Below are 24,802 nucleotides of genomic sequence, written 5' to 3' on the forward strand. Positions count from 1 at the left end.
ATGATTATGACTTTTATCTTATTTACACTCCCTTACCCTTTTCTCTCTTGCTGACCTTGGCAAAACAAGTTGCCATACATATTAAAGATGTTTGGCCTTGAGGGAGACCCATTTCTTTACAGCCCTTGAGAAAATGAAGCACTTCTAATGACTCATGAACTTCAAAATGGATCCTTCCCCAGTCAAGCCTTCAGACAAGGCCTAGGCTCTAACCAACACCTTAATTCACACTGTGACGCTCTGGAGAGAGGAGCCAGCTAAGTAAACCCAAGGTTCCTATTCACGGAAGTATAATCTGATACATATGCATTATTTTAAACCACTGCGAGGATAATGAATACACTTTTCCTTGGCACATCACTTTGTCAAAGTCATGATTCTGAGTTCCATGAACGAGACTTAAACAATCATTTTTAATGCAATCCTAGTTTGTCATTTTTAGACTGAGCTGTTTAGTAACCAATGCTCACAAAGTCAGAGTTGGGCATCTCCTAGAGATCCTAGACCCTTCCTCAGCCACAAAAACACTGTTCATGTCTAAAGAGTCTTATTAGATCATCTGCCTCTATTTTCTCCTTTTCTGTCTCAAGAAGACTAAAACCAAACACTATGGCCCTAGAATTGTTTACTAGGTGATCCACTTTCACTTATGAACCAAGATACTTATGATACAAGAATATTAATCCATCGCCATTGTTAGAGAGGGAGAGACAACAGGTGGCTTGGTGAGGGGTCAGTTGCACATCAAGTGACCAAAGAATCCTTACCTGTCATATAAGAGAAAGACGAATGTTTCCTTAGTCTCTACCTGCAACAGGCATAAAGATTAAGAAGTGAAGTGAAGGCTTGCCTTTGCCATAGTCTCTCATCAGAAAAGAGATAATGGAAGGAATCTGAGTATCCCTTACTCTCTTTAGTCTGGAACTCTAACAACTAGAAGAGTTGTCTTGTCTTTATTTGTAATAATCATGGTTCCAGCATGAAAAAGATGACCCACTGAAGTTGGAGGACTGCATAGTGTTCAATGAAAGAACTATTGAAAAAAGCAGTGCTTCCTATTACCAGCAAGGGTTGGCACAGAAGGATGGAGCTGTTGTTGCTGGAACATAGGGAAGGCTGATGTGCAGGAGTCCTGGCCTGTCATATAGGATACACCCAAGAGCAACATGAGATGACCATGAGCCAACCTGCCTGTCCTGAATTCTCCTTACTGGTGGCTCCTCTGGCATGTGCTCAACAGAGAGCCTGAAGGTGATCATTTCTGAAACAATGTCTAGGAAAGAATTGGAGCAAAGGCATGCAGCAAATGATTATGAAGAAGTAAATGAGGAATGCCCAGCACATCACCCAGCATGCCTTACATCCAATGGGGCTCAACACTTGTTGAGGGAGGAAACATGATGGCATGTTGAGTAGATGGTTCAACTATTAATTCACTTAAAACCTGGTAGGAGGTTTTATAACTCAGATTCAGCAAATGCAGCCATGGCAGGTTTTGTACATTGTGGGTTGTGTTTGTCTTGGGGGGAGTGGGGCTGCTGCAGAAGGGCGTACTTCAGATGGAAGCAAAATCTTGTCACTGTCCAAGGAAGAAAAGTGAGCATAATTTCCACTCAAGTGAAAGTTACTCTTGTGTCCTTCTTCAGCCAAAATTAGAAATGATCTCAATATTAAACCATCCATCTATTCATTTATTTGCTAATTTGTTTATCTCCCAACAATACAATGTAAGCTCCACAAAGCCAATGGTTCCTGGGCATTGTCTTTGCAGCATTTCCCTAGTCTACAAATGGAGACACCACAGGAAGCTGTTGGATAAATGAGTGAACTGTGCGGATGATGACTTAGGTGCCCCTAGGAATAAAGTTGTTGACAGAGAGCCATCTCCACAGTGCCCTCCTCCAAGCTGAACAAGCTGGACAAGAACACAAACCTTCTCTTCCCCACCCACAGACTCCATCTTCCTGGCCACTGCAAGGTCTAAACACACTATTCAGTCTTTACATCCTTCCCACAATAGGAAAATGTCAGTAAAATAAATAAAAACACCCATAGTCTTGTCTATCTGGAAACTTTGAGGCTTCACTCTTAGGAAAGAAAAACTCAAAGAAACCCAAACAGATAAAGACCTGATGAGTAAGCCAACAAGAATATCACAAAGCCACAAAACAGCTCCTGAAGGAATATCAAAAGACATGCCTCCTAACTGATGGGACACTGGTTATCTTAGTATTTGGCACACTTAGCAGGACCCACAGGATAAAAGACTGACAGAAATCAAAAGCAACTTGTAGCTGAGGCTGTTGTTTTTTTGTGTATCATCAAATGATGCCAATGATGAGAGTCTTCAAGTGAATGGAGTCACATGTATGATTTTTAAGTTCTAGTCACATGCAAGAATTGGACAGAAAAGTAAATGAGCTCACCACTGAGGTGGGTAAAGTATGAGTGCCCCCAGACACTGGCAGTAACACAACAAGATATTTTCAGAAGGATTTTGACTTGCCTGATTCTACAGTTTTACAACTGAGTAAAATAAAAGCAATCTGAATTGTCCATTGAACTGTACATTGCCTACACGTTAGACCATTTTGACTCATCTGATGGAGTCCCACCTAAGATGGCATTTAAGGCATAATTTTGCAAAGTAGCTCACCAATGTTGTCTGGCATTAAAAGGAACTGTGCAATCTGTGCTTGTAAGACTGAACAGTCAGCTGACAAATACATACAAGAGTAGACCTCTGATTCCAACTTAGGAAGTAACGTAACTGTAGTAAGTTATTTAACACTTGTGAGTAACCAGCAAACATCTCTAGGAGACTTAGACAGTAACAGGACCAGAGTCTACTTTCTTTACCAGTGACCTATACAGTTTTAATATAATTATTTTAATGCTAATTTTTCATATGTACTCAAAAGTGGCACAATAAGGTTGTAACATGTCAAGTCCTTAGTAAGATAAATTAGCGGTATACAATATTTCTCACTAGAGAATAGTAATATAATCTTACTGGGACTTTATACATTTGATGAATTCTCCAAAGAATATTCTAATTCCTATTACACAATGTAGCACAATATCAAGGCTGCATGTACGTAGAGGACAGTTACAGGCTGTGCTGTGTGTGACAGAGCACGGCCACATAGGAAGTCTCCTAAAACTATATGCTGAGCAAATGGGTTGCTGTTTAACTGAAACATTATTAGGAAAGTTCAATTTGAAAATGGTGTGACAACATCAGGTATGCAAACAGCAGAAACTGTTTTTTAAAAGCTTTGTAGCTATGTGTAGCAAAAATGTTTTGCAAAAGTTTTGGTTTTTCAAAGTCCATCCCACTGTACCATTGGTGCACATCTTGACCACTTCCTGGAGGCATCTCAGGCTTATTTTATAGTATAATGAGGTGCAAACAGGAACAGCCTGGCATCTAGCCATCAGAGTGTCAGAAAGCTGTGGCTGGCATATAAGAAGCCCTACGTAATCGATGCACACAATATGATGCATTCAGAAATTAGAAAGGAACCGTGAAGCTGTCACAATCATCAACTTCATACACTCAACCACTTCCCAAATCTCTCCTTCCTTCTGCTTCTTATATAAAATCTAGTGGGCTTCTTTTGGGGCTACACATGTTAAGAACATTCAACATATGGTGAAAACAAGGAGCACCACCAGCTCGCCGTGAGAAGACCTGGAGTGTTGAGAGAAGACTTCACTACAGCCAGGACTTTGAAGCCAAGGGCTTAATGTGAAAAGAAAGATCTCTGTAGGCAAAGGGAACAGCATTGTGTGCAAAGGCTACTCAAAAGAGGTTTGTTGGTTTTTGTTTTTTAAGAAATGGAAATGAAGGCCAGTAAAGGTGAGTCTGGGTCCATGATGTTAGAGTCAGAGAGAGCTTCAAACGCTGTGGCATGGAGCTTAGCTCAGCATCTAAGTCTGACAGAAAATCCAAAAGGATAGTGTCTAGGTAACGGCACCATTCAATTTGTTCTTAAAGGACAGTGGGTCAGGAAATGGAAAGGAGGAGGTGACAATAGAAATCTGGAATCAAGTTAATATCAGCCCAGAAATTCACATACTCCATCAATAACAGGAACTGCTATTTATGAAGAATCCATCTGCCAGTGTGGACCATACATGAACCCTTTCTATAAGTCATAAAAAAAAAAACAAAACTAGGAGACACAAGCAGAACTGTGAGTAATGGTGCATTTAGGTTCAGAAAGGTTGTTATCATTTCTTAGATTTGTATGATTTTATATTGCTAAAAATTCTTACACTTAAATTTTAGTTATAGTCTAGGTTGTGGAAAGAGCTCGTGCAGTGAAGTGCTTGCCACATACGCACAAGGACCTGAGTTCAAGTCTTAGAACTTGTGTTAAAAGAAGTGGCTGCTGGGTGGTGGAAGCGCACGCCTTTAATCCCAGCACTCGGGAGGCAGAAGCAGGCAGATCTCTGTGAGTTTGAAGTCAGCCTGGTCTACAGAGCAAGTTCCAGGACAGCCAAGGCTACACAGAAAAACCCTGTCTCAAAAAACCAACAGGAAGGAGGAGGAGGAGGAGGAGGAGGAGGAGGAGGAGGAGGAGGAGGAGGAGGAGGAAGAGAAGGAAGTCTGGAGCTCACTCACTAGCCAGCCTGTCTACCCTCCAAGTTCAAAGCCAATGGCACAGTCCCAGAAAAGAAGGCAGCTGGTTCCTGAAGAATGACACTGAGGCTGGCCTCTGGCCTCCTCAAGCAAGCAAGAGTACACACACACACACACACACACACACACACACACACACACACACACACACACAAATGTTTGTTTGAGAAAGTTCATTTACTCTCCAGCCCAAACTTATAGGAATTTAGACTACTATGGGAAATAATCCTACATTTGAAATATGTTCTTTAATCTTTAATCATCTCTCTATATAAAGAAATTTTATTTTCTTGCCCTTGTCTATTTCTGCTAAAGCCCAATCACAGATCAGTACTCCTAAGGAGAAAGATCAATGGTCAGTCCATCAATTTCCTTACTTTAACCAATCCTTTCACAAGTAAGGACCTTTCCTGCAAAATAGTAGAAGATTTGAATGGAGTAATGACAAGGTGACCCGCAAGGATTACAGAGAACCCTCTAGAAGCTAAGTCAAGGTTGACATTTCAATGCCAAATTAACACCATTTCAGCTGATAAAAATTACAACCCAACTGTTTGAAGGAGGTAGCCGAAGGTGACGGTTACCTATCAAAGACACATAAACACATGGCCTGCACTCCTTATATCAAAACATCATCTACGTCTCACGCTCTTTTAGCTAACCAATATTTTCCTGCTAACTACTTGATTTTTTACATGCCATCTTCTAACCTACATGCTTTAGTGCCGCCTCAATAGTTTGTCAGTGAAAATTATATATTTTTACATATGCTTCACTGGATCCATGTGTTCTCCTTCCTTTCAACTGGACTGTGTTTCAGTACATGCACACACATTTGCTCAAAGCAGCCACAGTCTGAAATAAAGACCAATAAAGTCCATTAGAATAAAGCCCATTAACATACAATGTAGTTAAGTAGTATCTATGGTCTCAAAAGAATCAGGTTAAAAACTATACTGTTTATATACCCCACTGTAATCTCTTAAAATTAGATTTTAAATGTTTATATAAGTAACTATTTTCTGTAGGCTGGAAAACAAACACTTCTCCTTTATTTGAGTAGTGTGGCATATAATAGCTGCTACAAAATAGGAAAACACAAGAAAAATATGTTTGACCTTATAATGGTTTTCTACAATGAATTTGCTTTGTTGAACTTATTCTACTTATTAAATTAGCTTTCAGTTCCCATATACACACTAACTGACAGCAGGAAGCATGGCCTAAAAGTACAATTATAAAACTAAACACAATAATAACAATAGGATAAGTCCCCAGAGAACACTTGAAAAGTAATTGTAAATTATTATTCATTATAACAGAAAATTGAAAACTCTCATAACTAGTGCAGTTATCAAAGGATAAATCAGGCCAAGGAAAAACAAATTTATCTTAAAGTGCCCTGGAAACTGTGGGCAGCTCAAAAGTGTTTACTCAAGTGGAGACTGAGCTAGACTACAGAGGACCATCATAATGAACCCTGTGGCTCCAAGACTCTGAGCACACTCCCTTTCTATTGTCTTTCTGTGTGCATGCAAGAGCCCACAGAGGCATTAATCTAAAAAGATATAAGTGAAATTCTTGGACATTAAACAGAAATAGAATGAGAATCCAATTCCAAAATCTTTGGTATTTTACCTAATTTCATTGTAAGCAAAGGAGTGTTCCTTTTTTTTTTCAATTCTTCACACATAGCATATATATTAGAAGCACATTTTTGTGGTCTCCACTTCATTAATTCTACTTGTCCTTCACAAATCACCACTTTATAGTTGTTGCTAATATTTATTGAGCTCTTTCTAAGAACGAGGCAGTGTCCCAAGCCCCATGTGTCATTAAATCCTCACATAAATTTTGTAACATGAGTATAACCATTATTTCTCTTTTATGGATGAGGAGGCTTTGGCACACAGCTCTCTTAGCCTGCTTCCTCAATCACTGCCTCAAAAAGAGGGATCCATATCTTCACCTTTACAACTGGGACTGTCACCTCATTGAAGACAGGGTCTTTGTGGATATAATTAAGGATCTGAAGGTAAAGCTATTATCCTCGATTGTGTGGATGAGTTCTGAATCCAATGACAGTATCCTTGTAGGAAACAGAAGAGGAAGAGATGGATTCTCTGTGATGGTAGAGGCAGAAAATGAAGAAACACAGGCAAGAGACAAAGGGACAGAAATAACTGAAAGCTGGCTAAGGGAAAAATGAATTCACCCCACGGAGTGCTGGGAGCCAGACAGCCTTGCAGACACCCAGACTTTCAGCCTTCAGAACTGTGGGAGAAGACATTTCTGTTGTTTAAACCACCCAGCAGGTGGCAATTTGTTAAAGAAACCCAAGAAAACCAATACAACCACCAACTATGTTGCCACAGTCTGGGAAAATAAAACATCTCTTGGTGACCATTTCAATTGTTTCTGCAGTGCAGAACTCTACATATGCTAGGCAAGCACTCAGCCACTGACTCATAACCACAGCCCACACAAGCGTCTCTTATTTTAACCCACGAGAGAAAGATCAAATCCACCCTCTCTTTCTATGTTCCATGAAGTCACCCTCTGTAACTGGGTCCTTGATAATTCAAGTTTCACTGAATTCTGCACACTCTCATGATCCTTTATTTACACAGCTCAACATCTACTGTTTTTGCTCTACCTCAATGCAATGTCAGTGCAGCATCTTGCAATTAAAGTATCAGGCATTTGCCTGACTCCCAGAGTATTTTGCACATTGCTTAAATTATTACAAACATGGGATGTAGAGGCACTTGAAAAAAATGAAATGTGCTCTGCTATTCCTATTCTGAAATGTTCCTAACATTTCAATCCAGAAAACAATTGATGCTGTATATGAATAGGTACTTAACATGTACTTTGAAATTGTCGAAATATATACATAGTGCTTCAAATAACCATGACATTATTGAGGTGATCAACTGTTATTGAAAATTATTCCTAACCTGTTGAATAATTCTTGTTAGTCCCTCCATAGCTACTCCCCCACCCCAGCACTAGGTCCTCATGCTGATGAGACCCATCTAGAATGTCACTCATAATTGATTTAAATAAGATTTTGGACTTCTTAGCTGATGGTATTTAATGAGATTCTGGACCTCATCCATTGCACTGCCTGTCTTTTTCCCCTGCTGGCGAGTGAGTAAATTCACTGGCAGAAAGGATGGTGGGAGAAGGGGGCTGGGCTATTAGTCCTTCCCTTCACCCGTTCCTACAAGTTTCCAATTGCTTTGAGTCTTTTTTTTTTCTCTCTCTCTCTCTCTCTTCAAAACTTTGGCAGTAGAATAACATCCTCTTATCAGGAGATCTTCATGTTTCCTATTACTTAATTGTTTTCTTTACCCCTCCCTCCCACATACCTCCATAAAAGTCTCACCAATAAACATTTCGGCTGTACATTTAAGTACATTTTTTCATCTTTCAGACCCTCACTGAAACAGCAATGAGTGTCCATCTGATAGCAACAGCTAACACATGGATAATTGCGTATGAAAATTAACCCAGATTTTCTAAATACATTAGCTTCATAGACTTGAAATTAACTATGACAGATGTGCATGCTTTCATCCCATAAAAGAAACAAAAATAAAAGGTAGTAACCGGATGATTTGTTTCTCTTGAACACTTGTCCCCAGAATAACTGGGCTCTTATCTTTGAATGATTTGGTTCCAAAATACCTGTCATCACCATCAACGATGCACTCAGGGAAGGCGAGGCTGCAGCCAAATAGCAGGATGTGTTGGTAGCAACTGAGGCGATGGAGGTATGTGAAGAACTTGAGGAACTTCTCTTTGTCCATGTTTTTGACAATTGGCAAGAGAGGTGCCAGCGTGCTGTGGTAGGGCAGAATCTGACACTGGCTGTGAGTGATGTTCACGCAGGTGCCTGGGAAGAGGAGACACTCACATTTAGAAGTTCAATAAGAAATCTGTATTTGTAAATTTATGTGCTATAACAGGTTAGTGGGTTAATAATACGGCATATATTTTATATTATAGTGCATAGTACAGACAATTACATGCATAAGTATATGTGGGTACAACAATGAAATCAGCTTAGTGACATTTATGAAGGGAGAGTAGGTGTTCCTGAGAAAACGTAGAAAATTCTCTCATAGGGAGCTGCTGTGAAACACCTGCCCAGGAAGAACAAAATATATCAGTGTGTTTAAACACCCATATTCTCTGACATTCCAATACCACCTAGAGGAATTTATCTTAAGAAAATAATCCTTCTATGAGTGTAAATTTGTGTACATGAATCATGCATAGCTTAATACTTTTCAAAGATAGAAATCCAAGCCTTTAACAGTGGGAGTTGATTTAAACTAAATGAATAGACAATAGAATACCTAAAATTCTAGGATATGTGAAATACTTTGGAAGACTATTTAATCATATGGAATGGTGGTCATAAGCTCATAAATAAAATCAGCACTTTATGAAAAATATCTGTCTACCAAGTACATACGGTGATACAAGGATCTGCAATCCAGTCTGCAGCATGCTAGCTTTCTTTCATAGTCAGTTATGATGGGGACCATCACATCCATCGCCCACCCACTACTTTCAGCCCAGGAACTTGTCTGCTTAGTCCAACATAAGTCAAGATGTTGACATTGGTTCATTTAATGAAATTCTAGGAGACTTTTATTTTCCAATTTATCCTATATTCATATATTGGTTTAATAACCATTTAGTGCTTTTAACTTAATTTAAAGTTGCTATTTGTGCAAGCTACTTTTTGAAAACAAAATTCACAAGCTTCAGATATGTGGTGAAACTATTAACTCTCTTTTAACGGAGGAAAAATATAGGAGGGAAAATTCAACAAAATGGGAACATCTCTTCTGGGTACCATATCATTTCCAGAGAAATGATGATAATATCCTCTCCTTGTGTAAGGCCAGCTCCATGTTAACAAAACTGGTGTTGACAGACAAGCCTGCAATTGATTAAGATGACCAAACCACTCCTCATCTGTGACAGAAGGTGAGTGTACTCTGTGTTGCAGCATCACCCACTCTTTTGGACGTGGCTCAGGTCTCCACTTTGAAATTCCTCCTATCTTCTTCCAAGTACTTTTCTTACCTCACTTTTCCTTCAAACTACTCTGGAAACTTCCCAGGTTCTATAAGAAGCCCTTCCCCCAAATGACAAGACTATAGTAGTTGGTCAAAGAGCCCCGTACTTCAAAAGGTATCATCCTCCATTTTTTAGATGCTATTCATTGATAACTAAAATGTGCTGAGCTCCAGTGGCACAAGACCAAAACATGGATCCCATTTACAGAGGCAACCGGAAATAGATGTCTCCGTACACAGAACCTCAGCGTAAGGATGACAAAGAAGCTAAAGCCATAGCACTTTCAAGTACCTCCCAATCTTCAAAACACAAAGTGAGAATAAAGGACTTGCAGAGCAAGGAGCATTCAAATAGATAATCAGACGTACACACAGAGAGAGGCATATTGTTGAGATGGGACATTCTGAACAGGTGTCATGAAGATGCCACTCAAGCTCCTTGGGAATGAAAGTTAAAACACACTTTAGTGTGGGAAGAATGGGAAGACGGAAGAGCCACAGCTGTGTGCTATGTAACATTTCTTTGAAAGAGCAGACAGTGAGTGTTTCTCTATCAACAGGTGAAAGGATCTAGTGGAAACCTAGACAGGAGTCCATTGCTGAGAGCCAGCTTGGTGCTGGGAACCAAAAGAAGCACTCGGTTCTTCTGGGCCACAACTAATCTCACTTCCACAACCTAGAAAAGAGACATTTGGCCTACACTATATATAAGGAAACTCAATTCCAGGAGACTAAAACCTTCCTATCAGGAAGCCATGAAGACCAAAGGCTAGACTTCTGAGTAGCTTCTACCTGGAGGCACATCAAGGCTAATATGTTAAAAAATAATTTCCAAAAACCTAATTCTTAATGACAGAAGAGGTGAAAAGAATATGTCACAATGTCTGTGTACCTGCCGGATCGTTTTCTATTGCTGATAACAGCATTCCATAGAGTGAATACTTACAAAGAAGTGTATTTCTGCCCATGCTTCTGGAGGCTCAAGGATGGGGGAGTCACACCGGCTAAGCGCCTTCATGTTGGTGGTACTCTTTGCAGAATTCTACGGTAATGTGGGTTATCACGTGGCAGTACAGAGAATCTTTCTACTTTCAGCTTTTCTGATTCTTCGTATATATCTCCTAATTGCATAATGGGGGTCTCACCCTCATGACATCATTTAATCCTAAACCACTTCCAAAAGATGCCACATCTAAATGCACTAGTGTATTTTCTTCTTATTTATTTATTTTTCCTTATGGTCTTCTTGAGACAGGGTCTCACCATGTAGCCCAGCCTAGTGCTCAGGACCATTCAGCCTTGGCCTCCTAAGTGTTGGATCACAGATATGTGCCACCTTGTCTGGCCAATGTGATTGGAGAATGCTCTCACACCAGAACAGCCTGAACTCATGTGAATATCAAACTTACATTCTCCGACTCCATCTCATAATTGTACTACATCATCTTCTTCCAGGATTATCCACTCTTAAATCTATACACTTTGTAGTAAACCATATTTGAAGCAAGGATAATCAAAAGATCATTCCTTATCTGAACAAAGAAAATATGGATTGTTGATTGGTCATTTGAAAAATACAAGATAGAAAAATGATACTGCTATGGATTATAGTACATGTATGGCAATGTGAGTTGTACACACACGTGTGTGTGCACGTGTACACACACACACACCCTACAATTCTCACTTTCTCCTCATAATAAGTTCCTTTAAGTAAGACCTATTCTCAAGAAGTGATTAATTAAAACTACCAATCTTTATAATCTCAAATAACTTAGATAGACACAAATAACAATTTCTCATATCCCTAGACCAACTTTCCAAAGCACAACTGCATCATAAAATTCAAACCTAATGCTACAGTACAAATTTTCTCATTATGGATAAAGAAGCTACAGCTTCCATAAAAATGTAGTTACATAGAAAAATAATGGATAGACAGACAGACAAATCAGAAGACAGAAAGCAAAAAAAAAAAAAAAAACGTAACTCACAGAAACATACAAGGTGAGTAACAGGCGAGGCTGAGATGCAGGCACTCTCACTCTATCCTTTAGCACATTTCTTTGCTGTCACATATTCCTGTCAATAACACAGCAAACACTGAAGAGAACTAAAGGGGGCAAGAACTCAATGTATGGTAAATGAGAATGAAAAGGTTAATGAGAAAGAATCCATTTGAAGCAGAAAGCATACATAGGTTCTAGGATGGCAAATGGCATCTAGGAGGGCAGTGCTGGCCTGCTCAGCGGCCATGGGGACTGCCTTCTAGTTGCAAGTGTCTGGAAAGACTGCAAACGTAAGGTGGGGCAAGAACACTCAATGGGCCTTAGCCAGGAATCTGCCCATGTCCAACAAATATAAAAAGGAATTATTTTCTAAGGATACTCACTTCAACTCTTTTATATGCTGACAATTGTGTCTACTTATTATGCCTCCTGCCTCAACATATGGGTCAAACGTTATTTTTCCTAGAATGTTCCATTGTCTTCAAAACACGCATTGTATGTGCACACATTCTCAGAAATTTATTTCCTAAGCCAGCTACATGCTGTGCACCATGAAAAGTCACTTCTCTGTGGGGATGTGGACCGGCCTTTGAAAACGGGCTCATTTACAGTTACGACTACACCAAATTTGCTTTTCACACAGCGGGGAGAAGCAAAGGGTATTTTCTTTCCTGAGAACTTAGTAGTGAGTCTCATAGAAATTAGACGTCAAGACTGACGCATGAGAACACATACAAAACACAGAGGGTGTAATTGGCCTTAGTGTTCCATGTAGACGTTGTTATTGGATTATTGTATTTCCTATTGAAGAATAGCTACTTCAAGTTCAAAGCTGGGGAGGAAAATCCAAAAATCCAGACCTGAAGGAGGAAAACCATTGCCTGATCCAATGTGTTTCTAGTGAAATGTTGATTCTCACTGGTGCCTTGACCTAAAGCACTGTTTCTAGTTAGAAATGATTCAGTAACAGCTGTCAGAGTGCGAACTGACTAACAGAGGGCTTCCCATTTGAGAGGATACTAAACTGTGAGATCACAGTGCACCAGACAGCTATGATTGTGATTTGGGAGAGTCATGTTCATAACTCGACAGAGCAGCTTTCTAGATCAGATTGGGGTTGTCCCTGATCATCCCTGATCGGATCTCATTGATTTAGGTAGTAGGATTCCGGCTAAAGGAGGGTTTTCTGTAGGAATCTCCCTTGTGTTCACTTGCAGATTGTAAATGCTGTTTTATCAGGAATTAGGGAGTCAGCATTCATATGCAGGTGACGATTTTAAATGCAAAATAAGAATAAATGGTTAAATCCTCTAAACTAGCATAGACAGTCTAAAGTTCTTAGCAACTAACTGGAAAATGGCAAGCCTCTGGGGCTGGAGAGGTGGCTCAGAGGTGAGGAACATGGGCTGTTGACCCTGAAGCCCAGGGGCCTCCCAGCACCCACACGGTGGCTCCCAACCATCTGTAACTGCAGTTCCAGGGGATGCTATCATCCTCCTGATCTCCACAGACACCAGGGATACACATGATGCACAGACATACATGCAGGCAAAACACTCGTACATGTAAGATAAAATAAGTGTATCTTAAAAAGACTAAAGATATTTTTTAAATGATATGATACTATCACTTGACAGGCAAGAGCTGTTCAAATCAAAAATAATGAAAACTCTGCTTTCTAGAGAATTTTGCTATCTCCTCTCTAATATCCTATCAGAAAACCTGGGTGGCACATCATTTTGCATTTCTACCACTGTGCATTTAATTAAAAGGTTACTGCTCTGAACTTCATCACCACAAGAGAAGATTTTACTAGGGTCCATTAGTTTGCCCTAATTTGCTCAAAATGCATCCTGTTTAGCCACGGCTTTTGCCTCATGGGTCTCCCCTGGTGACAGCCCTACATTCATTGGCCCTGTCGTTAGAGCCTGTGGATCTGTGAGATCAAGAAGCGAAGCTCTTTCTATACAGTCCTGCTCAGTGATTTGGGGGAAGTTATGACAGGGTTGGCTGTGTTTCCCATTTTTCCTTTAGTTCCTCTCACAAAGTCTGTTGTTAATTTGGTGCTACTTCCCATATGGTCTTCAGTCCTCTGTGTGGTGACATTGCTGCGAACATGGAGTTCACTTCTGTCTGTGTGTGTTTGTGCTCAGTATTGACTGAGCAGCCCCAGCCCTCCCAGCATTGTCCTCAGCACCATTCTCAGGCATTATTAGTTCATTTGTTCTGCCTTCAACTTGTTACCTCAGATTCACAGCTGAGGAAACAAGGTGGAGTCTTTCCCCTGACAGTCCACGCAGCTGGCAAATGGCAAGGCTGGAGTCTAACACCATCTCCCTCATTCCACGCTCAAACCCCTTCCCAGCAGCAGCTGCCCCCTATGCCACGCATTTCTCACCTAATCTGTATCAAGCCTTGGGTTTGACTTCCATAGAGGCCTCTCTCCTCACACAACAAATCCCTACTGTGCATGTCAGGCACTTTTCAAGCTACAGTGATGGTAGGAAGTAAGCAAAGTCCCTGCCTTAAAAAAGTTGTAGTCTTCTGGGAAAGACACACACAAAAATACACATAAATATACAATGCCTGGCTTATACGCCTACTCATGATCCTGAGGCTTAGTAAGAGCCAAAGAAGGGGCGCACTTACCTAGGGAGAGACGCTCACCCTGGACCCGCCTATTCTTACTGGGGCGCACTTACCTAGGGAGAGACGCTCACCCTGGACCCGCCTATTCTTACTGGGGCGCACTTACCTAGGGAGAGACGCTCACCCTGGACCCGCCTATTCTTACTGGGGCACACTTACCTAAGGAGAGACGCTCACCCTGGACCAGCCTATTCTTACTGGAATTATTAGTGAGAATCAAAATGGAATCTCCGTGTCAGCCCTAACAATTAAATATGAAATTAATTAATTCAGGATGTTATACATGAAAGCCTCTCAAGCATTAATACCTGGCAACAGTAACCATCACAAAAGACGGTGAGGACCACAGCCTTGCACAACAGCTAATGCAAACTTACACAAAGTTACATCTGCAAGGACATCTGTGCAGCAGCAGCAATTTCTTTAGTCTTGAACTGATGCTTTCCTGTGTAGTCACCCTTGTATAGCTAATCACTGAAGCCAAGGATTATTATTGTGAAATATGTAACCCCCATTTCACTCAAAAAGCTTCCTCTTGCTTCCACTTCTTTGAATAAATAGTTCACTACGGCAGCCACATTCCCATAGTAGAGCTCCGCTATTCACAAATAAACTTAATTAATACTTGGAGAAACTGAATATTATCAAAACTGACAGTTTTGAAGGTAAATTCCTCCTCTAAGAAATATACCAGAACTGTTCTCCAAGAGGCTCCAACCAGCAGCTGATGGAATCAGATACTGAGACTCACAGCCAAGCACTAGGCAGAGTTCAAGAAGTCCTGTGGAAGAGTGGGACGGAAGGATAGAAGGACGTGGAGGGGACAAGAACGCTGCAAAAGGGCCAACAGAGTCAACTAACATAGACCCATGGGGGCTTACAGAGATGGAAGCACAAACCAAAGAGCATGCAAGAACTGGACGTAGGCCCCCTACACATATGAAACTCGTGGGCAGTTTGAATGGTCCACTAGTAAGTTGATCAGGTGCTGTCTATGACATGGACTCTGTTGCCTGGTTTTGACCATTTCCCCCTAATGGGGCTGCCTTGCTTGGCCTCAGTGGATGAGGATGAGCTCAGTCCTGATGTGACTGTGATGTGCTGGGGTGTGTTGGTGGGCGAGGGGAGGTAGGAGAAAGAAGGAGAGAGGGAGGGACCAGGAGGAAGGGAAGGGGCTGCCATCAGGATGTCAAGTGAATATATAAATTCTTAAATTTTTAAAAGATATATATTAGAACTAAATATTCAATCAGCAAAAATGTAAGATTCAGATGCTGAAAGAGAGAATTTGACCCAGCTCTTTGATTTACAGAGAAGTTATATTCACATTCAAACATTTTGCTCTCTGTGCCGTATCTTCATTGTTCCTATAAAGATATTTACATTGTCATCACGTTATATTTACTGAGGATTCATAGACGTCAAATGGGATCATCAAAAGGGAGCACTTCCCTTCTTGCCACTGGCTTAACCAAAGCATCTAAACTGGCCCTGAAGGGTAGAGATGTAAGATGCCTCAGAGACCTAGCCTTCCCCGACAACAGCTGTATCCCACAAGCATCCCATTTAGAGTGCTCCTGCATCTTTTCATAATATACCAAGTATTCCCTTCATTACATCACTAACAGACACAGACACACCTCTACTTCATAAAGTTAGGTTCTGATAAATCCAATAAAAATTGCAAACATCAGCCAGGCCTGTTGGCACAAGTTGTATCCCTAGCCACCCAGGAGACTGAAGCCAGAGAGGAACACAAGTTCAAGGCCCACGTGGACTACAGAACGAGCTCAAGGCAGGCCTGCACACCACTGTGAGATCCTGTCTCAAAGAAACAAGTGGAAAATATTAAAAAGAGGGCTGGGGGAAATGGCTCAGAAGTGGAGTGTTTGGCGTGTGTGAAGCCCTAGGAATCTCTGGTGCTACAAAAACAAAAGTTGAACCGGTCAGATATATTCTTTCTGTGTAAAGTAGCAGTGCGGAGCTGGCACCAGCTCAGTGGTGGAGTGATTCTCTAACATGTTTGAGCTGAAATCTACTCAGAAAAACAAAGCTGTCTTTGTGGCAACATAGGTGAACTTGGAGAACACTGTACTAAGTGAATAAGCCAAGCACACACACACACACACACACACACGTACACGCACACGCACACGCACACACACACACACACACACTCCTATTATTTTGGTATTCTGTGAAATCTAAAAATGTTATACTATTAAAAGCAGACTTGTATTGAGGACTAGAGAGATGACTCAGAGGTTTAAAGCACTGGCTCCTCTTCCAGCATCCTAGCATCCGCACGGTGGCTTACACTTACATGTAGTTACCGCTCCAGGGTATCCAACTCTCTTCTGGCCTCCTGGCCACTAGACACACACACTGTACACAGACATACATGCAGCAAAACAGTCAGACACATAAAATAAATGCTGGCACACACCTTTAATCCCAGTACTTGAAAGACAGAGGCAGGTGGATCTCTGTGAATCCAAGACCAGCCTTGTCTACAAAGGAAGTCCAGGATAGCCAGGGCTGTTACACAGAGAACCCCTGTCTCAATAAACCAAAACAAATTTAAACAATAGTGACTATAATATTATACCACATATAATGGCATAGTCATATATAATATAGTCACCAGGGGCTGAAGTGACCACTGGGAGACCTTTGCTTAAAGGGCACAAAATTTTAATAAGATGTGAAGAATAGTGTGAAAGGTACTAATATTGTGTTTTACACTTTGAAAATTATTAAAAGATACCTGGAATGTGTTTTCCTAAAAACAAACCAACAAATAAGTAAAAAAAAAAAAAAAAAGATAAAGATAAATATCAGTCAAAAAGAGAGAGTCAGATAACATAACAACAGCTTTTCTCACATGAAAGCAGCCAGGACTTTGCATTGAGGGGGAAGTGGGCTGCAAGTCCTCAGCTATTGTCCAGTTAGGCAGAAGGCTTAGAATCTATTCTCCGCTGTACAGCAAAGTAAACCCAGGTCAGAAATACATCAGTTGGATGGAATGGCGTAGGTAATACTCTACAGTCCAAAAGGGAACTCTTCTGCCAGAGTCATTTCTCAGACCATCCCATTTGAAAGGAGTTTGTGTCTTCAGAAAATTAGCACGAATATTTCAGTAAGATAAAAGGAAGCAGGAAGCTTCCACAGGCAGCTTGGTGCGCTAGAGTCCGATGGTATCAACTGCATTCTGCCTCCTCAGCAATGTCTGTTCGGATGCCCCGCCAACTTAGACTCCCTTAAGCCTGAAACATGTAACTGGACTGAAGAATAACTAGTGTTTACTTACGTTCTGAATCTGCAAGGGAAAGTAATATGGTAAATGCCCTATAGGACTTTTTAAACAAATATCTACTATTTTTGAAGTACATAGGTATCGGTTACGTTTACATTGGTGTGATCAAAACACAGGGCAAAAACAGTATGGAGTTTGGAATATTTTATTTTAACTCATGGTTCCAGAATTCAACAAAACTGAAGAGCTGTCTGGGTCACGTGATGAGATAATAGCTGTGATTGTTCTTGATAGGCCCCAGCACCCTGGGTGCAGTCTGGGAAAGATACTGCTGGCACGTGTATACTCAAGTCCTCACGGAGCTCGGTGGTGCTAGTGTATCTCCCGGGTGCATCTACTGCACTGCAACTCATAATAAGCCACTTGGCCACTCGCCAAACTCCAGAAAAAGTAGGAGCTTTAGCTCTCAGGCCTCTATTTGTTTTCACAGAGACCTTCCTCCATAATTCACTTTTAAAATTCCATCCGCGCTGAAGGACGCATTATAAAGTAACATACTCGCTGCAGCTTAACAGCCATCAGCTTACTAAGCGTCGGTCTCCTGATGATGCGTACATATCCTGAGGACACTCCCCACAGGAAATGTACAAATTCTAACCAAAGCAAAACAAAGCTGTCTGAGTCTGGCTACTCAGTAAGTGGTGGCGCTCCCCCCACCTGCTCCCTTCTGTGGGCTTTGTGATCATGTCACACTTGCTGAAGGACTGTGCCATTCTGCACACAGTCATTTCGCCCACGGTCAGCTTTGTAAGCAACGAAGATGTCAGGTGTCAACGGAGATCCTGTGTGGTGCAGACACTTCCACCAAAACACAGCCTGAAATTAAAGCCCAGTGGTGAAGCACTGGGCAGTAGAAGCAGGGGAAACAGTAGGGTGACCATGAATAGATTGATGCACTCATGATGACTGGGTTACATCCGCCATGGGCTCATTATAAAGTCTAACTTCTCTGCTCACAGAGGAGTCCCCTCGGCTGTCATCTGCCAGGAGAAATGGTGGGGGACGGTCTGATGTATTTTGATGCTATTGCTGCTTGCTGTCTGTGACCCACCTTTTGCTTAGTAAAAAAGCCATCCCATCTGGGCAGGGCAAAGGACATAGGTGGGGCTAGGAAAGAGAGGAATTCTGGGAGGAAGAATAAGGGCCACCACAAAGAGAAAGGAAAGAGACCTGAAGGGAAGAGAGGAAGGCTGCCATGGGTTAGCTGGAGGAGAAGCACATGGCCGGCGTGGATGGAGAATCCAGCCCAGATGAAGAACATTAGCAAGCATTTGGGATTTTGGATGGGAGGTAGCTTGATAGAAGTTATTAGAAACAGATGGCATGTGATTGAGGCAGGGATCCCATGCCTGCCACACTATGGGAGGTAGTTTAGAGGATTGATATCTGCCCTGCCCCAGGTTAAATCAAGGCTATTTTAAAATATAACAAGTGTCTGTGGTATTAAGTGTCTATGGTCTTAATTGATTGCTAGTTGGGCCTACAGATAATATAGATAATATGTAATTTTAAAAACAATAGAGAACAATCTCTTCACATGGCAAGCAGATTAAAGCATTATGCTCTTAGATTCTCCCAGTCCCAGGAACCATCTACTAAATAAACCTCTATTCTTTATAAACCATAAAGTCTCCAGTAATCTGTTATAGCAACAGAAAGCAGACTTAAGACAGATGTTACTACATGGTGTTAGAAATGAAATTTAAAATATGAAAACAAAGATGCTTTTCTAAGCTCTTAAGCTGTGGAACAAATATTTTTAACACATGAAGAAACAGAGCTTTAAGTCTGCTAGCTGTCCCCAGGTGCTGTGTATTCATAATATTTACAAAAGGTTTCTTTGACTGATTTTATACAAATGTGCATATGCATTTTCAGTAAAGAAAAAGCTTGAAATTCAAAAAGTATAAAATAAATGATGGTGAATTCAAGGGCAATTCTAAGGGAAGACATGTAAAATTCTAGCTCCCCAACTTACTAAGGTAGTAAAATTTCCGTGTATGCAAGGTTGGCCTCCCATTTGTTTTAGTTATAAAGTAAAGTTCCTGTTCAACCATTTGAAGACATACATATCATAAATGTTTTAATTTACTAATATAGTAGCTTATCAAAAATTAAAGAAAATTCAGAACTCTGTAAAAAAAGTATGGGCCCTGCAAGCCATCATGGATTTGGTTTTAGGTAAATTGAGTTTCTCACGGATGTGAGCTTTTAAAGCCTATTTGGGAGCTACTATATTATAAGACATAGGCACCAACACTCTTTAGCCAACAGTTTTTAACAGTGGAGTAGCCCATGTACAAACTACTATAGTATGAAACTAATCATTAGAGAATCCTCACACAGACACACAACAAATGAAGATGAGAACTGACAAGTCTGTGGTACAAAAGAGTATGTGTTATGTAATTAAATATGAAAGTTATAGCATAAACCTTTAAACTACAATGTATTTTATAATTATAATTAAAACTTAATCTTGAGGAAATGAGGCATTCAAATTGTATAAGATAGCAATATTTTTAATGAATTAAAGTGGGTCATATTTTTTCCTTCTTTGAACCTCTGTATAATTTTTTATTTTATCTTTCAAACTATAAGTAATACGTTTAGGTCTTAGGGCAGTTACCAGATGTGGGCTGGATGGATGGTATTTCTATCATACTTTACTTTATGGTTCATGGAGACACCCAAGAGCTAGTACCCAGCAAATGACTTCAGATAAACAAATGTTACATAAAATACTAAACTAAACGTTCTGGAATTGAAATATCTCATAAAGCTTATAAGTGGACACAGGCATCAGAAGGAGTTTTCACAGCTCAACATAATTATAAGCAAGTATTCCAAGTCTGGTCAACTCAAACACCACGTGCAAATGTGAGGCAAATGATGCAGAGCAGTGGGATAAAGGAATAGTGCATGCTAACACAAAAGCACAGGGGATCGTTTGCATCAAGTGTGGACAGATAGAAAGCTCTGGGTTTGGAATATTCACCACTATATTCATTTCAACTACAATTATGTGGAAAAGGCTTATTCTCCAAAGACACAAGTAACAGCAAACAGATTCCCACTGACAAGGCTTTTCACTCTCAATACACAATTGTACAAAAAACCAATCACTGAGACGTTCAGCAGACTGAATGATTCAGGCCAAAATTTACACACAGTATCAAGTTTCTTTCAGAACCACATATTAAAGCAGATCCCTCAGTTTGGATCGGATTTTCACTTGATATCTGAGCCTTTGGGTCCTAGAGAATCACTTCCTGTCTTCAGTGTGGCCAGGATTGTTTTTTTCACTGCTGATATCAATGTGCTACTGTGTGTGTTTGTTCACTCTAGTTGGATCAAGCACGTTGGGAATGTTTGTCCTAAAGGGGACGTGATAATGGGTGTGGAAAGGAAAATTTTAAGCCACAAACTTTTTCAGCATGACTAACCAGGCTCTGATTTGCTCTATCAATCTGCTGTGGAAACATTACCTTTAGGGATACATGTTACATGGGGATATATCAGGATTTTCTTAGGAGAGAAGGTTGGTGAACTACCCCAGAAATTATGATTAATAATAATAATAATAATAATAATAATAATAATTAATAATTATAGAATGACACAGGCACGGTTCTCTTACCTCTTCCAAAGCCCCAGCTCTGCTTATCAGATTAATTTTGCTGTCTCTGGGGGAAACTAATGCACCCCAGGGAAAGCATCAAAAGATGGGGTAAGGAAGAAAGAGAGCAGGGAAGCATTTCCTTGTCTCCCAAAAGCCGCCTAAGTCATCACCAGAAACCCTGACCCTCGATGAGCATACAACACAAGCACACAACAACTACTTAGCCATTCGCTTGTTCACAGTTTGATGCTTATACTGGTCATGCCTAAACCTCCTAATTGTAGTTTTAGCCTGGATAATTTGATTTAACATGTAGAAGAGGATTGACAACTGGGCATGGCCATTTCGATGCAACACTGGTACCCAGTGGAACACATGAGTGCAGATGTTCATGTGTCATGACTGTAATAACTTTACAAGTAAAAGACCTAAAGAGACAGAAGCCATCTCTGACATGGACTCCATCGCCTATTTTTCCAGTCACTTCCCTCTGGTGGGTTTACCTCACTAGGCTAGGGGGAAGAGGGTGCACTCAGTACTGATGTGGCTTCATGTGTTGGTGTGGGTAGGTGCAGGGGGCTCCTTTTTCCTGAGGAATAAGGGAAGGGGAAGAGGAGAAAGGGGGAGGGAGAGTGGGGTCTGGATGAGAGGAGGGGGTGATGGAGTCAGGATGTAAGATTAATTTTTAAAAAGAGACAGAAGACCTTGCTAAGCAACAACAGATTATTTTCCTCTATATCAGGCACCTTCATCAGAATGCAGATCATAACAGTCAGACAAAGCATTTGGGCTCTCTACAAACTTGTATAAAAGCAAAGTATCACCTTTGTCCTAGAATCTCTGACTGAAATTTGGAGTAATTAAATTACCAAAAAAGAAGACCCTAGGGAGAATCCTTAATTCTCATTCAGAAGGGGAAGCAGAATAGATACCTGAAGCCGTTGAAGAGAAGAAACAGGACGGGAGCCTATGATTGATGCCCTCTGAAAGACTCCACCCAGCAGAAGATGCAAACAGATGCTGAGACTCACAGCCAAACTTCGGGGTGGAGACAGGAAGTCTTATGGAAGAGTTGGGGAATAGAGGGACCTGGAGGGGACAGAAGATCTACAAGGAGACCAATGGAGCCAACAAATCTAGGCAGAGGAGTGGGTGCTGTAAAGACTGATGCACCAACCAAGGACCATGTGTGGTGTGGACCTAGACCCTATGCTCAGATGTAGTCGATAGGCCGCACAGTCTCCTTGTGGGTCCCATAATATGGGGAGTAGGGACTACTTCTGACACAGACTCTGGACAGCACACATTGATCACTTTCCCCTGACAGGGTGGCCTTGCCAGGCCACAGAGGAAGAGAATACAGGCAGTCCTGATGAGACTTGATAGGCTGAAGTCAGATGTGTGGGGAGGAGAGCTCTTCCTTCTGAGGACTAGGAGAAGGAGGGCGAGTGGGTTCGGGAGGCAACAAGGGAGGGATTACAATCAGGATGTAAAATGAACAAATTTAAATTTTTTTAAATTACCAACCTGGGCAACAAATATGAAAGTATATATAAGTCATAGATATTAACAAATCAACATAGAGGTGTTGCAGAAACTTCAAAACATTATTTATGTTTCATTCCTGTTTTAAAAAATTTTGGCTTTTGACCTATTGTAGAATATCACAATTGAATGCATTAATAAATAAGCCGGCATTTGACTGTCTAATGAATAGTTTAGATTTCTAATTTGTTAGTGACTGCATTTTAAATATAATTTTTATTATTTTAACTCTATGTAATTTACTTTAGGATAATATTATTCTGGAAAGACATATGCCTTCACCAGATTGTCAAAGAAGTCCTTGGCATAAGAACATTAAGAGTTCCAACAAGAAGACCATCAAGGCTGATGGATCTGGACCTGGCTGGGTAGGATGGCGGGGTCGCCCGCACAAACTGCCATACCAACCAAGGACAATGCATGCAGTAAAGCTAGTACCCCTATTCAGATCTAGCCAATGGACAACACATCCACAGTTGTGTGGAAAGTGGGGACTGACTGGGACATGAACTCTGGTGCCCCCTATTTGACCTCTTCCCCTTGGTGGGGAGGCCTGGCAGCACTCAGAGGAAGGGGAAGCAGGCTACCCAGATGAGACCTGATAGGCTGTGATCATATGGTGGAGGAGGAAGGCCTCTTCTATCAGAGAACTAGGGGAGGAAAAGAGGGTGAAAGAGGGAGGGAGTGGGGGCGGGGAGAACAAGAAGATACAAGTGAGGGGACAACAATCAGGATATAATTTGAATTTTTTTTTAATTCTACCATGAGCTCAAGGCTCTTCCCCCATGTTCTGTTCTAATACATATAGTGTATGTGGTGTCATGTTGAGGTCTTTGATCCATTTGGACTTGAGTTTTGTGCAGATTGATTAAATATGGATTTATTCGCATTTTTTACATGTAGGCATCCAGGTAAACCACTTGTTGAAGATGTCTTTTTTCCATTGTATGGTTTTTGGCTCCTTTGTCAAAAATCAAGCATCCATAGGTATGTAGATTTACTTCTGGATCTTCAATTCAATTCCATTGATCAACAAGTCTATTTCTATGCCAGTACCGTGCAGTTTTTTTTTACTATTGCTCTGTAGTATAGCTTGAAGTTAGGGATGGAGATACCTCCAGAAGTTCCATTACTGTATAGGATTATTTTAGTTATTCTAGGTTGTTTGTTTGTTTGTTTGTTTGTTTGTTCTATATGAAGTTTAGAATTGTTCTTTCAAGGTGTGTAAAGGCTTGTGTTGGTATTTTCATGGTTATGTCATTCAATATGTAGATTGCTTTTGGTAAGATGGCCATTTTTACTATGTTAATCTTACCAACCCATGAGCATGGGAGATGCTTCCATTTTCTGGTATCGTTTTCAGTTTCTTTCTGCAGAGACTTGAAGTTCTTGTCACACAGGTCTTTAGCTTCCTTGGTTAGAGTTATACCATGATAAAGAAATGCTGAATCAGGGAAATGCAACTCAAATCAACTCTGAGATTCCATCTTACATCTGTCAGAATGGCTAAGATCAAAAAGTCAAGTGACAGCACATGCTGGCGAAGATGTGGAGAAAAGGGAACACTCCTCTATTGCTGGTAGGACTGTAAACTTGTACAGTTGCTTTGGAAATTAATCTGGCACTTTTTCAGAAAACTGGGAATAACTCTACCCACAACCCAGCTACACCACTCCTGGACAAACATCTAAAAAACGCTCCACCATGCAACAAGGACATTTGCTCAAGTATGTTCACAGCATCTTTGCTTGTAATAGCCAGAATCTGGAAATGATCTAGATGTCCCTCAACTGAAGAATGGATAAAGAAACTGGTACATTTACACAATGAAATAGTACTTAACTATTGAAAATAAGTAAATTATAAGATTTGCAGGCAAATTTATGGAACTAGAAAAAATCATTCTGAGTGAGG

At 40.8% G+C, this 24,802-nt stretch overlaps 1 protein-coding gene across 2 annotated transcripts in view; it reads right to left on the reverse strand.

The window, feature by feature from the left end:
• The window catches only part of CORIN (corin, serine peptidase), a 222,320-nt gene that overhangs the window by 138,157 nt on the left and 59,361 nt on the right, over nucleotides 1-24,802 (reverse strand). For both annotated transcript variants that reach the window (XM_084760391.1, XM_084760392.1), the window contains exon 4: nucleotides 8,342-8,549. In XM_084760391.1, coding sequence (XP_084616517.1) covers nucleotides 8,342-8,549 — 208 coding nt within the window. The remainder of the gene's footprint in view (nucleotides 1-8,341; nucleotides 8,550-24,802) is intronic.

The sequence above is a fragment of the Acomys minous genome, assembly GCF_964271855.1.
Source record: "Acomys minous genome assembly, chromosome: 15".
In the NCBI taxonomy this organism is placed as follows: domain Eukaryota; kingdom Metazoa; phylum Chordata; class Mammalia; order Rodentia; family Muridae; genus Acomys; species Acomys minous.